The sequence below is a fragment of the Leptosomus discolor genome, chromosome 5 (genome assembly GCF_034619465.1).
Source record: "Leptosomus discolor isolate bLepDis1 chromosome 5, bLepDis1.hap2, whole genome shotgun sequence".
In the NCBI taxonomy this organism is placed as follows: Eukaryota; Metazoa; Chordata; class Aves; order Leptosomiformes; family Leptosomidae; genus Leptosomus; species Leptosomus discolor.
The window spans coordinates 8,689,124-8,702,873 of NC_141395.1; the positions used below are offsets into that span (position 1 = coordinate 8,689,124).

At 39.6% G+C, this 13,750-nt stretch overlaps 1 protein-coding gene across 1 annotated transcript in view; it reads left to right on the forward strand.

The window, feature by feature from the left end:
- NCKAP5 (NCK associated protein 5) overlaps positions 1-13,750 on the forward strand; it is a 272,102-nt gene that overhangs the window by 245,128 nt on the left and 13,224 nt on the right. The window contains exon 18 of the mRNA XM_086465475.1: positions 2,575-2,762. Within this exon, the coding sequence (XP_086321601.1) occupies positions 2,575-2,762 (188 nt within the window). The remainder of the gene's footprint in view (positions 1-2,574; positions 2,763-13,750) is intronic.

Sequence of the window (13,750 nt, forward strand, 5' to 3'; positions counted from 1 at the left end):
AACCCCAGATCTTACTTCAGTCTAATTTTCCATTAGCTTTTTATTACTTTTTGCTTTTTATTCTATGTGTGTATCTTTTTTTCCTGTCTTTTTTTTGCTAGCAGGGGTTTAACTTGCAGGTTTTTATGCATAAATCCCTGCAGTGTAAGTAAAAAGAAGTCTTCTGTTACATTATTATAAAATTTAAAAGGTGGCTACAAAGATAGCTTCCCTTTTTTCTTTTTAATTATATTAGCCAGTTGAAATAACACAATGATCAAGGCCATAGTTTTCCAACCTCTGTATCTAAGTGATGTTGGTTATGGTGCCATAGTGAAGTCTCTCTCACATTTTCCAGTATCAAACCCTTTTGCAAGAATTGATGACAATTTGGAATTTACTGGATTCTGGTAGATAGAAACACATTAAGTGAATTTCTTGAGATAATAGTTTTCTGTGTGTTTAATAACCCAAGAAATTGCTGTCTTGTCTTTACCACCAGCTTGCTGTGCTGCAAGCCACCTTTCAGTGCAGATGTGTGCCCTCTGGGAGGGGGAGGAGAGTGTGGCTCGTACGCTTGCCTACGCAGCCGATGGCTTCCCTACAGGAGATAAATTCTGGCGAGTGCAAAGGCCAGTGCAAGGTCTCAGCACCACTGAAGCCTTGAGAGCTTAAGCAGTACTTCAGTGATTCATAGGATTTGTGCTGACCCTCTGCACAGCAGTGAGCTTGACCTAGCAGAGATTAGCACCTACAGTGGATACCGCAGTGATGAATGCATTAAAAATGCCGTGGATGGCTACATACTGTCGGCAGACATACTGTGCTCTTTAGTGTCTGCTGGGAGTTGGACTTAAACATTTGGCATTTACAGAGCTAATCCATTTTTTGTGATTCCACCAGACAGCAAGCAGAGTAGGAAGCTAGGACAGTTTATTTACATTACCGCTGTGACTTTGTATTTTTAATCTGTATGAAATGTTGCAAGTCATTTAACTCTGCCCATAAACACTTCTTTTTACAGATTTTGCTTTTTACAGATCATGTTCTAATACAAGAAAGATGTGTTTTGTTAAAGAGGTAGATAAGCATTTTTTTCTGTATTGATCACAAATTGCAAAAAAAGGATTTTATTGTGCATCGGCAGTTGCATTAAATGTCAGCAGATTCCAAGTTTAATGATACCTAACCATGACATGAAGTCACCATTTTACATAGCAAATCATTGATTTTGTGTATATGCCTAACTTTTGGGCTAGTAACAGAACTAAAATTCATGATTGTGATTGAGACAAATAGAAAAGAAAATTATAAAGCATTATTGCAAAAGTATTTCCTCTATGGTCATTCCTTATGGCCAGGATTTCTGTTCTGTGACCTATAAATGCAGTTCTCACATTGTATTAATAACAATACTTGATTCCCTTCTGTGTTCAAAGACTTTAGCTTCTTTATGCACACAAGTGATATAACCTCAAAGCATCCACATGAGGCTGAGGCAGGGGCTGCAGCAAACCAATTCATAGAGAATATTTTTATATGTGTAGATAATTATATTTATTAGATGAGTCCCCAAAACATTAATGAACTTTCACTGCTTGCACAATTATAATGTTGGAGTAGTTTTAATTTTCCGTTTATGAGCAGGGAACAGAAAGATTGAGAGACTGAGTGCCAATGCAAAGGCTATTAAAAGTCAATGATAAGACCTTCACTGATTTAGTGGGCTTTGGGTGAGACTCCCAGTACATTGCCCAGTGTTACGGAGAAGGTCAGTAGACTAGCAGGGAATAAGCCAAACATTCCAGGTTCTTCCATTTCAACCATGAAAATGTTTTGATTCCAACTCCATGAAGATTTTATCCCGATGCAACTGTTGGAGGCATCAGAGGCAGAGGCTTTTCTAATGCTATAGTTTATAAGGTAGAGTTGAAGTTTGAGTAACAAGTGTGAGGATAGAAGCTAATGATCATGTAAGCCTCTGTCACCCGTGTGTTTTCATGAAGCTGCACGAGATTTCTTTGGTTTTGTTTTGACCTTCTGAATGAGTTTTCAGCCTTGGACTTTGGAAACTGAGGGTTTATTCCTACTGTTCTTGTATTACAGTAGGATCTATAACAAATGGGTAGGACCTGTTTCTTACCTTAGTAGTGTTTTTTTTATATTCTTGTATTCATTAGCTAAAAATGAAGTGAAAAGGAAAGAATTATCGAATATAGTCAAACTAAAAGACATGCTAAGGGAACTTAGCACATCTGCCATGTAAGGTTAATAAGACAGAAGAACAAAAACTTACAGCAAATAAATAAGTAGAACGATCCCTCCAAATTAACCATCTGGTCTATAATTAAAAAAGAAAGAAAATTAATTCTGGCTGTCTCATACCATCTCCTTCACCTTGAATATTGAGTATGAACAGTCCCCTGTATATGCACAGATTGGAGAGTTAGGAGCTAGTATTTTAATGCTTTTATTACACTGAATTCCAGATACCTTGAAACATTTGAAATGCATTTAAAAATTGTAACATTACATTACAATCTATTTCATCAATTAAATATGCCGTAATGATATTATTTTTAATACCTCTTACAGCTGAGCAGGAAAAACAAAATCAGAGAAAGTCATTTCTGGGGAACCCAATGTCAATCTTGGATTTATACCAACACAGTCTCTATGGCCATTTTGGAGAGCATGGACCTGAACAATTAACACATTACAGTTTAATTGAGCAGCTGAGTGGAGCTTCCAGTAAAGACAGCAAGGGCAAGGAGAGCCCAAGTGTGAGTTACTGTGATTTTTATATTACTTCTCATTTTCTTCATGATTATTTTTATTTGCCTCTTCTTTTTTCCTCAGTGTTGATTGATTACAAAAACCAGGCAGACTTGAAAAACCTGCAGAAGAGTAAAGATCTAAATACTTTTAGAACAGAATGTTACATTCTGATGCTCACTTGTCACAGAATTAGACTTCCAAAATTGACAAGTAGAGACAGGCTAGACTAGCACTCTGCCATTAGAGAGGAGTTCAAATCTAAAGCTAGCGAGAAAACACAGAATTTATCTTTTAAGGCTGCTCCTTCACATATGGTTAGATAATACGTAAGTAGTAAATGACTTAAACATCTGAAGTAGTATTCCTGAAATTATGTTGTAGAAGTCAGGTATTTTCTGGTCTCTTTTAAAAAAATAACTCTTGGTTTAGCTCTGGAACTCGTGATTTGAGGGTTGTAAACATTATTTTGATGAAGATCAATCCTGATCTGGTTGGTGGGTCTTGACGCTAAACTGTGAATCCACTTGCTGTTTCTGTCTAAAAACATTCAACCTGACATAATGTAGTCTCAACAACCCTGGAAAGCAACTCCTCAACCTGCTCTTTTCCTCCTCTTTTTTCATGCCTTCACTCACCCTCACACTTCCTTTTCACTTTTTCTCTCCTTAGCTTTAACTAGCCTATTTGTTTGAAAATAGAGCCACCCAGCCATGATCCACTGTAATCATTTTGCCTCCATGTTCCATCTCTTTCCCCAGCTCTTCTTTTTAAATATAAGCTCTTTTGTTTCTGTGTGTAGCACTCAGCACGTTTTGGGTATGTTACAGTATAAACAAAGGTGGTAGCAGAAAATAATGAATGAGCTGCTGTTTTGTAGCATAGTGGTGTAGTTCATACGTGAAAAAGAATTTTCATCCCTTCCAAGACCCCAGTTTTCAGCTCTAGAAAATCACTGTGCATTGTAACTTCAGAGGTGATTAACCAAAGTTAGAGTCTTAGAGCTTTCAGGAATCTTGGCCAAATGGGCAGAAGGAATGTGTGGAACAAATTGGCAGTGCCCCTGTTTATTCCAGCTCTGCTGGCATGAAAGCCCTGCTTAACTGAATAATAAATTGACTCACAAACTTCAAAAGAAGAATCCTGAAATGTATCTGCCTCATTTCCCAATCAACAAAATTTCACTAGTACTCAGAATATGATTCAGTTTGAATATATTTGGGTTGTATTAGAAAGACCAATTTTAAAGAATCTGGCTTCCTAGTTGGGAAGAACAAAAGGAAGGGGAAAAAGAGGAGTAGCAGAAGAGTACTAAAAAGGATGGATGAAAGAAAATAATTTGCGCATCCACTTAATTCTCATCTTGAACATCTAGACATTCATAGGTTAATTATGCAGGTTAAAGGAATTACATATGTATGTGTGTATATATAAATATATAAAAATAAGTTCTGCCAAGCTCTCTTGCTATTAACAGAGCAGTTAAGTTTGGTTCTACTATAGAAAAGTGGCTAAGAGTTGCATCTACTTTTAATTCACTCTTCTTGTGCATTTCTTGTATATGACATCTCTGCGATGTGCCCAATCAGCGTCAAAACTTAAACAAAACTCAATGAAATAGCCTCAGGATCCTTGTAAAAATCCATCATTAAGCTAGAAGGCAACAGGTATAACTCAGCACTAGCATTTTTCATGCATTACATTGGGGGCCTTTTGAGATTACTTTTTGAGGATCTGAAATAGCTCTCAAAACAGCATTGCCTCTCGGTGAACAGTGAAAGCTCAATAAAGCACTGGAGATTTGCCTATTAGTATTAAACTTTTCAGAATGACAAACGAGAAGCAGTAACCATGAAAAGCAGGTTGCCCTGCACTCCTTGTTTGAACCACCATGGCAAATTCTTCTGAGCTGTAATTTGTCCAACCCAAGAAGATCCACAGTCTGTTTAAAATAGAACTATGTGATCTGGAACTTTACCCACCAAAAAAAAAAAAAAAAGGGGGGGGACACACCAGAAACTGAGGCACTTGCAGCAAACAACTCAAACAGATAAATTTTGAGGGAGGCGGGGGGGGAAATCCAGCTTTCAGGCAGAATATTTGGCATGTTGAAAAAGGAAATGCTATGTGCTTTGAATTTCATTCCCAAATGGTGTGTGTGAAGCCTTTAAAAATAAACACAACTGAGTGTCATGATGGGCAGAATGAGTTTATGCTGCCTGTCGAAAGAGCGGTGTGCTGTATCAGTCCCTCAACCCAATTAAATTGGACTGTACGGCACCAGTACGGCAGTGGCTTCAGACTGGGAGCTCTAATGAGCCATTCTGGCAGGAAGCTCTGTTAACCCAGGCTTCTGTCATTTGAATTGTCTCCTTGTCACCAAACATATTCACCAGCATTACCCCCAAAGTATATACACGACAAGTTTTAGCAGCAAAAAGTACTGCACAGAAGGAGTTTCAGAAGGGAAACAACCAATGGGCAATTACTGTGACAAAGGGACACTGAATGGACAGTTTGAGGAATCAGAAAAAGGCTTTTACACATTGAAAGGAGAAATATTTATTGTTCCAGCTTCTTAACTGCTGAGTCTTAAACAGCATCCTGGTTAAATCCTCTTGGCACTAAGACCAATTTGATGTTACATTTATTTTGACGTGGGAAACATATTCTGAAAAGTCATCCTTTTGTACACTGCAGAATTTTGGACAAGAAAAACAAATCACAATTTCAAAGAAAGGAATAAAATGCGTTGAGTCATGGACATAAAACTTCCACTTAAATTAGCATCCATGGTGTATTTTTCTCATGTAGGATTTTGAAAACTAGAAACAATATTTTTATATGTATCAATTGAATTAATTTTAATTAAACAGAAACTTTTCTGATTTAATAAAACATATGCAGCACCTGATGTGAAGTCCACTGCACTCACCCCATGGGAGACACCTATTCAGCAAAACTCCAGTGAGGCCTGCATCAAACAGCTGTTCCTCTTCCTTGTAGCAGTAACTGGTAGTGCCTTGAGCAGTTTGCTGACGTTGTGATTGCTATCATATTTTTGCAATGAAAGAATTTTTTCACATTTCAATTAATTTACTGTTTAGACTTTAAAAGCTCAGTCGTTTATTTTTTCTTGTAAGAATTAGGAAAACAAGGTAAATTTCCCTCAACCAGGCCCATTGTTTATCAATATTTTATGATCAAATGAGAACCAACACAAGACCTTTTATTGTCTTCTTTCTTCCCTGGGATAAGTAACTGAGTTGGTCAAGGATTTTATTACTTAATCGTCCTTAAGATCCCAAAGCATCATAAAAAATGTGTTTTCTTCTCTGTCCTTAACCAACCCTCACATACTTTTTGTGATACAGCTCTTCATGCTTTCTGTTGTCCCTATATATTAGCAATTTGAGTCATCATCAAGGCATGCTTGTATTTCAAGGCATGCCTTGCGCACTTTAAAGAAGAGATCCTTTATGGAAGGAGTTGGTACCCATCACAGGTTTCTAAATCCTCTTGTTTTCCCATAGTTGTGATGACATAGTTGAGAAATCTGGCATTTCTGGCACAGTTACAGCGTTAACTACATCAGCAATTTAACTAGGGGGCTCATTTAACGGAAGAGGCTTGTGCCTTCATGTGCAATGTGAAGTTATGGTATTATTCAACACCGCAGAGTTTGTATGTGTTGTACAGATGATTCATGAAGGAGAATCAAATGCTCGAATCACCGTGTCTTGTGATTCAAGTAGGTATTAGAGCTTGCTGGCAAACACAGGAAAAATTAGAGAAGTTGCTGCTGGTTTGGCTGCACTTACAAATGGGAATGACGTGGCGGCATTCCCAGATAAACTCATGGTTTTTTACAGCTGAGTAAGCTGATTGGAAGTTAATGCTGTATGATTGACTCATTGTGCTCATAAGCATTCTAATGCATCGTATTAACAGAAGGGAATATCCACAAAACGACCAGAAACAAGAGTAGGAAGATTTGGTAACTGCTCAACACTTGCCATCCTCAAGGATCCCAGAGCATTAAGCCGATACTGTAGAGGATGCTCCAGCATTCCTGAGTTACAGCAATCGTTACAGCAGCCTAGACACCTCTGCAGGCTACACTAAACAAGAGTAAGGGGAAAACAGAGAAAGGGATGTGCTGCTTCTGCTTACATCCCATCTCCAACAGAGATCAGTAAGTCTTGAGCTAGGGTATGAATTGGCAGCACACTGGGCACTTTGCATTGTTCATCTCCACTGCTCTTGGAGAACGTGCCAGCAAAGTTTATGTGCCTGACTTGGGTTCTCTGAGGCACTTTATGAAGGTACCTTATTCTCTCTGAAGGAGAGAAGCCCTTAGGCTCTTAAATTGAGCCCCTCTTAAAAGAGACTGTCCGTATTTAAAAGTCTGAAGTAGTTCCAGGGAGACAGCATGCACTCTGCTTTCACAGAGAACTAATTTTTTTCACATCATATATGGTTAGGGAGGGATTCTGCTTATCACGTGTGAAAAAGCCTAAGATAATGATTGGGGTCCAAATAGCAGTTGGGAAGGGCTGCACCCGAAAGACTTTAAAGTGGAAAGGAGGTATTGACTTCTGGAACTACTTGCTTCCTTGCTTCGACCAGAGAAAGGGAGGCTACGTGGCTAGCTTATACTGAGTACCAAACTTTCAACCTAAAGTTAGCAAGATGAACGTTGCCCTAAGCTTTTCTCTGTGGGGAACTAGTAAGAAGCAGCTATTGTAGCTACCATTTGTGTTTTAGAGAGTGAAACTGCATCTCACTCCACCCTCAGGTGAGAACTAAATAATTACCGTGCTTATACTTTCATAATAACAAGAGTTCCTGCAGCTGGGGCAGCACTGGGTGATACTTGGCTAGCTTCTTGGTCTCAGGATCTCAGTTTCACTGTCTGTAAATTTGGGACAGCAATACCTGTCTCATGTTACAACCAGAAAGAAAACAGCGAATGCTCTAGATGACCTAGGTCTTAGCTTGTTTTGTACAATGTGTGAGTTACTGCAAATACAGAATTTCAAGCAGCTCCTACAAATTATTATATTGGAAAGTAATAGAAGATAGAAGGGGTCTCTTGTCAATAACAGAAAGTGCCTAGATGGGCTGGATCAAATCCAGGAATTAGTTCATTATGGATTTCTGTGTACTGATTGTATAATTCAGTTTACTGTGTATCAAGCAGAGAAACCTCACCTCCTATTTGCTATTTTGCTTGCCGGGATTAACTAAGAGGAAGATAATGAGGTGAGGAGGGAGTCAGTTGTATTTCCTTTCCTAGCCCTGATGAACCCTAAGATCTTAAGGAAGATACTGCCATTGTACTGTTTGTAGACAGGGAGTAAGTCTGCAGACTCATACACCTGTCTTTTGTGGTTTAAGATCCGTGCTTTTCTTTCATGTAAGGAATTAGTATATCAAATCATTGCATATGTTTAGGGAGGTGGTCTATTAATGTGAACTTTAGGTGATGCCAGCCTAGAACCAGACGTTCTAATTCAGTCAGGATCAGATATCCTTTCATCCTCCCTGTCACAAAAACTGAAAATAACATTTACTGTATTTATGCTTTTGTATTAGATCTTCAAAACTCCCATCATGTTAGCAGAGGGCGTGTATAGAAGTTCCAGCTCAAATTGGCTAGCCAGAAGTCTCACGGTGGTGTAAAGCCACGCAGACGTGCCCGCTTGGGTGGGAGTGCAGTGCAGTCATGGCGGCCCTGAAGCAGCCCGGCCGGAGCGAGGCTGCCCCCGAGCTCGCTTCCCTCGTGCCTGCTTACTCGGAGCTGCCCCGGACCTCTGCCTCCAGAGCGGGTGCTGCCGGGCGAGGGCACGTCTGTCTGCCACCGCCGCGGGGAGGTCACTGAGAGCTCTCGCACGAGGCCTTGCCGGGCATGGACTGCACTACTGAAATAGCCGTGCTCTGCCCCACAGCCCCCCCGTTCACTGCACGTGGTGTGTATGGGGGTCTTTAAGCTACACATGCTTCCATTTGTCAAAATGGTCTCAATAGAATTTACCCCTGACAGGCTTGGGGCTGCGAGACTTCCTTTCTATTTAATCAAAGGTTTTTGATTCTCAGATGAATGATGCAATACTTGTTCCGTCAAAGCAAAAACTGTCTGAGTAATTACCGGAGTTGATGTAAGATCTATTGTCAGGGGAATTTTATAGGAGTATTTGACAACATAAGTGACAAAAACCACGGGAGCATGATCTGATAAGAAAACAGATTTTACCATACCACCCATGGGAGCAGTACAGAATTAATTTTTTTTTTTTCTAGCCTCAAGTCTGAATCAACTCATGTGGGGAAATGTGAAATTAGAAATAGGCTAGGATGTCTCCAGACATCAACAAATCCCACATCTCTGCATTTTTTTTCCCCTCCACGGGGCAAGTTCACATTCTGAGATCTGCTACTGAGCCTTATATTCCTAATCAGGTCTTATTGTTTCTAGTATCTTGCCATCAAAGTTGCCTCCAAAAAGTAAAGTGAAGAGACAGCAAAACAAGCAATTTGAAGACTGCTAGGCAGTCTCCTGGGACCTAAGTCTCACTTGACGTGTATCACTTAAAAGAAATGTTGTGTAGTGTGGAAGAACATTTCTTACAGTTCGCCTGAGGAAATAGCTTGGCAACAATAAAAAGCTGCAGTTATACAGAGACTCATTTCTCTCCCTGTGCCTTCTAGGTGAAACAACTGAGGCTTCTTACACTGCTGAGAGTTTTAGTAAAAAATCATGCAATGGAGAGTGCCTCAGCAAGGAGGATGGTAACATTCTCCGTAACTTTTTTAAGTTTTTAAAAGGCTTTGACAAGGCAAAATGACATTTGGAAGGCAGAGTCCACCAGAGAAAATAACTTTTTTACTGGTATGCAAGGGATATTTTTAGGAAAAACATACCTTAAAAAAACTGGAAGCTGTTATCTGCTGATACAGTTCGCCTTCTAGCAGTAATGGACTCAATAGTTTTAGTGCTGTGCCACCAAATCCCATTCTGACTAGCCCTCCAGCTGGTGTAAAAATTCTCTCTATTTTATGTTTGGTTAGTGTATTTATGGGGATGGGTAGGTGGCGACATTTTAACTCAAATATCTTTTAGCACAGAGCACAGAGTTTTTAAAAAGTATTTGGATATTGGTGAGGGACAGAAAGTCTTTGGCATAGTACAGCAGGCTGCGTGGCATTTAGAACACATGGTGTGCAAGGCTAGCAGGAGAATAGTTTGGATGTGAGTCTGAGAGAAGATGCGGAGGAAGTGAAAAGCTGTAGCTACGGGAGGAAAGTTAAGGACTTGAAGCATCACTGGCATGTAGGTGCAGTGCTAGAGCCTGTGGCACAGTGTCATGTAACACTAAATCCCCAAATAACTCACAGCACCGAGTGAAGTGTGCCCGTGTGGTTTGTCGAGTGCCAGGTGCAGATGTGTGGGCTTGTCTGATTTAAGGCAACATACTGAGCTGTCCTGTGGCCACAGCTGGAGTTTTGTGCTCACTGAATATAACCCTTGTGGCACTGTAAGGAGGGAAGAACTTTGCCCTTTTTGCGTGGAAAAAATTGATCACTGGAGCAGAAATCCCATATCCTACCATCTCAGCAAGTAATTTCAAATTACAGAGAGAACCTTGTCTTTTCGGCATGTAGAGCTGCATAACCACATTACACACTGGCCCAGATGTCGCACAAAGTCCTGCAGCTCATTTGCTGGAGTCCCTGGAGGAACAGTCCAAAACTGCTCGTATATGAACGCCCAGAGCACTGCAGAGCTGTACAGAGCTAATTTACAGTGAGCCTGCTTGGGCACGGCGTTAGCACAGCTCCTTCTGGCCTGGTTACTCCGGGCCATTTCTCAGCAGGGCTGCGTAGCTGAAATAAGCGGAGTGTTGGTAAGACCCCGCCGCGTTTGGTCCCAGCCCACCCAGGTTGCTCGCCGATATCTTCGCATCACACCGCGCTGTGCCTTGCAGATACACTTGCCTGAGCGCTGTCATGTCTGCTTGCCTGTGTAACTGGGGGTTGCATACGGATTTAATAGACACTGTGGCTCTTAAGTGTGAATAGGTAGACCCTTTAATCTAATAAGAACCAAAAGTGCATGTTGAATAAACGTATAATTTGCTAGTGATTTCCCTGAGTGAAAAATGTTCTGGGCTGTTTTTCAAAGGTTTGACAGATGGAGCTGCTGTGATTTGCAGCGTGGCCCAAAGTGCACCGGTGTTTCTGCCATTTGTAACCAGACACTCTTCAGTCCTCCATCTTCGGAAATAAAGCTTTCGGTTTCATTTCTGTCTGTGTTGAATTGGAATATTATAATAATACTGTAGGCCAAAATGGAATTCAGGGCACATTAACAGCAACAAAAGATATATATCAGTAAGCTTGTGAGGTAGTGTAATTGTTGTAATGGTAGAAATTATATTAGTAATAAAAGAAAAAGCTAAAAAATAAATTGGATACAATAAACATTGGATTGACTCAATCAAGATAAGAGCAGTAGGGCAGAGAGGTATTCAGTGAGCTGTTTGTTTTCTGAAGCTGGAAAATGTTTTGACTCCAAGAGAAGCATTTGATTAGCAGAGCTAAATGACATGAATAATGCTGTAATATTTTTGTGAATTGTTTTTCCAGCTGAAACTTCCCTTCCCCATCTATAACAGTGATATGTTTTGCATAAAGCACTCAAACATGATGCAGGGAAGGGTAGGAAACGACTGATCTTTTAGTATGAGAGTTCCATACTGAGTAGACTACGTGAGGAGTAAGTTACACAGCTGATGGTAGCAGGAACTGTGTCAGTATACTGAAAATATGTTAGCAAACTATATTTTTTTTAAGAGAATGCTTTTTCTTTTCCTATTATACAGACAATATCCTAATCAACATACTGTTTGGAAAGAAAGGAACTTTTATGTCAAATATTGGCAAAAATCATATTGAAATAATTTGCAGGTGCTTATTTTGTTCCATAAGTGTTTTTCATCTCCCCAAAGTGATTCACCTTTTATTTAAATGAGAAGTTATACTGGATTTTGTGCAATATGACACACAGATTGTCTAAATCCTTAAGAAAAATATTGGTAAATATTTTTTGCAAACTCAAACACTCTACTTTATAGCAAGTCCTAAAGTGAAATATTTTATTTCATACTGTATTTTTAGGCCCCGGTACATGAATTCCAGGCCTTGTGCAGCATCCCTATTATTTTAATGGAAAGTAGTATTTGTATTTGGCAGGAGAAACAAACACGGGGTTTAGCAGACTTACCAGCAATAAGTGACACAGGGAAGTTTGGGAAGTTTTTAAGATATAGCTATGTAATTTAAATGTCTAATTATCTTTCACAAAGGCCAAGAAGAGTGATAAAAGTTTTCATAGCACATGTTGGAGTCCTCCCAGCCTGAACTGCCCATCAGTGACTGAGACACATCCTGATATCTCCACTCCCATTACTGCCACCTTCTCTGGATTACTCCATTCTTTGTCTAATCATTCATAGAAGTCACTAAAACTTTTACATACTATAAAAAGCTGTAGCCTTAAGACTAGTATTACTCTCAGCAAATAAAACCTCAAGTGATTATTTGAAAAATTATCTGAATAATTGCCAGTCAAACATTTAAATGTGATTTTTCTGACTTCCTATTATGTATTCACGTATCCTATGGGTTATTGAATGCTCTGTAAAGCATACTGTAAAACAAGATCTCAGATGGATTTGAGTGGATGAAGAGTAAAGCAGAAGTGGGTGGGAATGATGAAATTAAATATGAATGTGTTATATTGCTGAGCATTAGCAAATTAAAATGTTAATCATGCAGTAATATTCTATGATCATTTTTATAACAGGAGTGTCTAAACTTCACCAAGACACTGTATATGCAGAAAAGTTACCAGACCGGGAAACATGCAATGCAGATTTGAAATGTAAAAGCTCTGAAATGTGAGGTATCTCCTGCCATTCCAGTGGGAGATAAAGCTTCTTTTGCCTCCGTATCCTGTTCCTTCAGAAGGTTGTAAAACATGGAGTCTGGATGTCAAAGGATAGAGGAATCCAGATTTATGAATGCATTGTTATACACATAATTACCATTCATATGCAATCAGGGGCAGAAACTACTCGGTGTCCATAGGCCCTAGGACACAGGGCGTGGACAGAAGCATCTCCATAGGCTCCATAGGCTCTGACAGCAGAAAACCCCTGAGCTTTTACTCAGGGAAGTCCGATAGAAATAAAATCATAGACAACTCCAATTGATATGTCAGAGTCTGGCGTGCTGTTGCTGGTGGCATTAGCATTTGCTAACCTGTGCTAAGCCAATTTTGTGAGACAGTTGGGAGTTTAACAAACCTATTTCAGATTGTATTTTGGAAGAATCTCAAGCAGGGGGGAAACTGGTCATGTTCTGTTCATTGCAGCAGATGGTATCCCATTTGGTGTTTGTTAGCTTTGTTTGCAGCTCAATATTTTGTTTCTAGGAGAACTCAGTAAGTTAAATAATTTATCTCTCTAATGCATCAAGAGTCTGATCCAAAGTCTACTGAAGTCAGTGCAAAACATTTGATTAACTACCACACACACTGGATAAAATGCCAGGTCCGGTATGTTCATGAGCATTTCAGATGCTCTCTAGTGAGAACAATACAGGCCTCTGACTTTCCATGGAGAATTTTTTGCCTGCAAAGTAAAATATAAATATTCAAGTAGTGACAAAAAGCTTAGCGGTTGAGAGTGCAGGACTGTGGAGACAGGGTGATGTTCTGGCTGACTGTCCAAATTGCTAAACCTCTTTTGCTATTAAATTCCCTATTTTTAAATAAAGAATATAAATAATACCTTCCAGCTGCATTTGGAATTTAATCCAGTACTGTTAGCAGGCTGCTTTGGGGCTTTGAAGGGCCCATAGCAGTGCTAAGCAAATAATCATTATCGCTTAATATTCTCATCAAGCATTCTTACTCAAGATGGGATCTTGC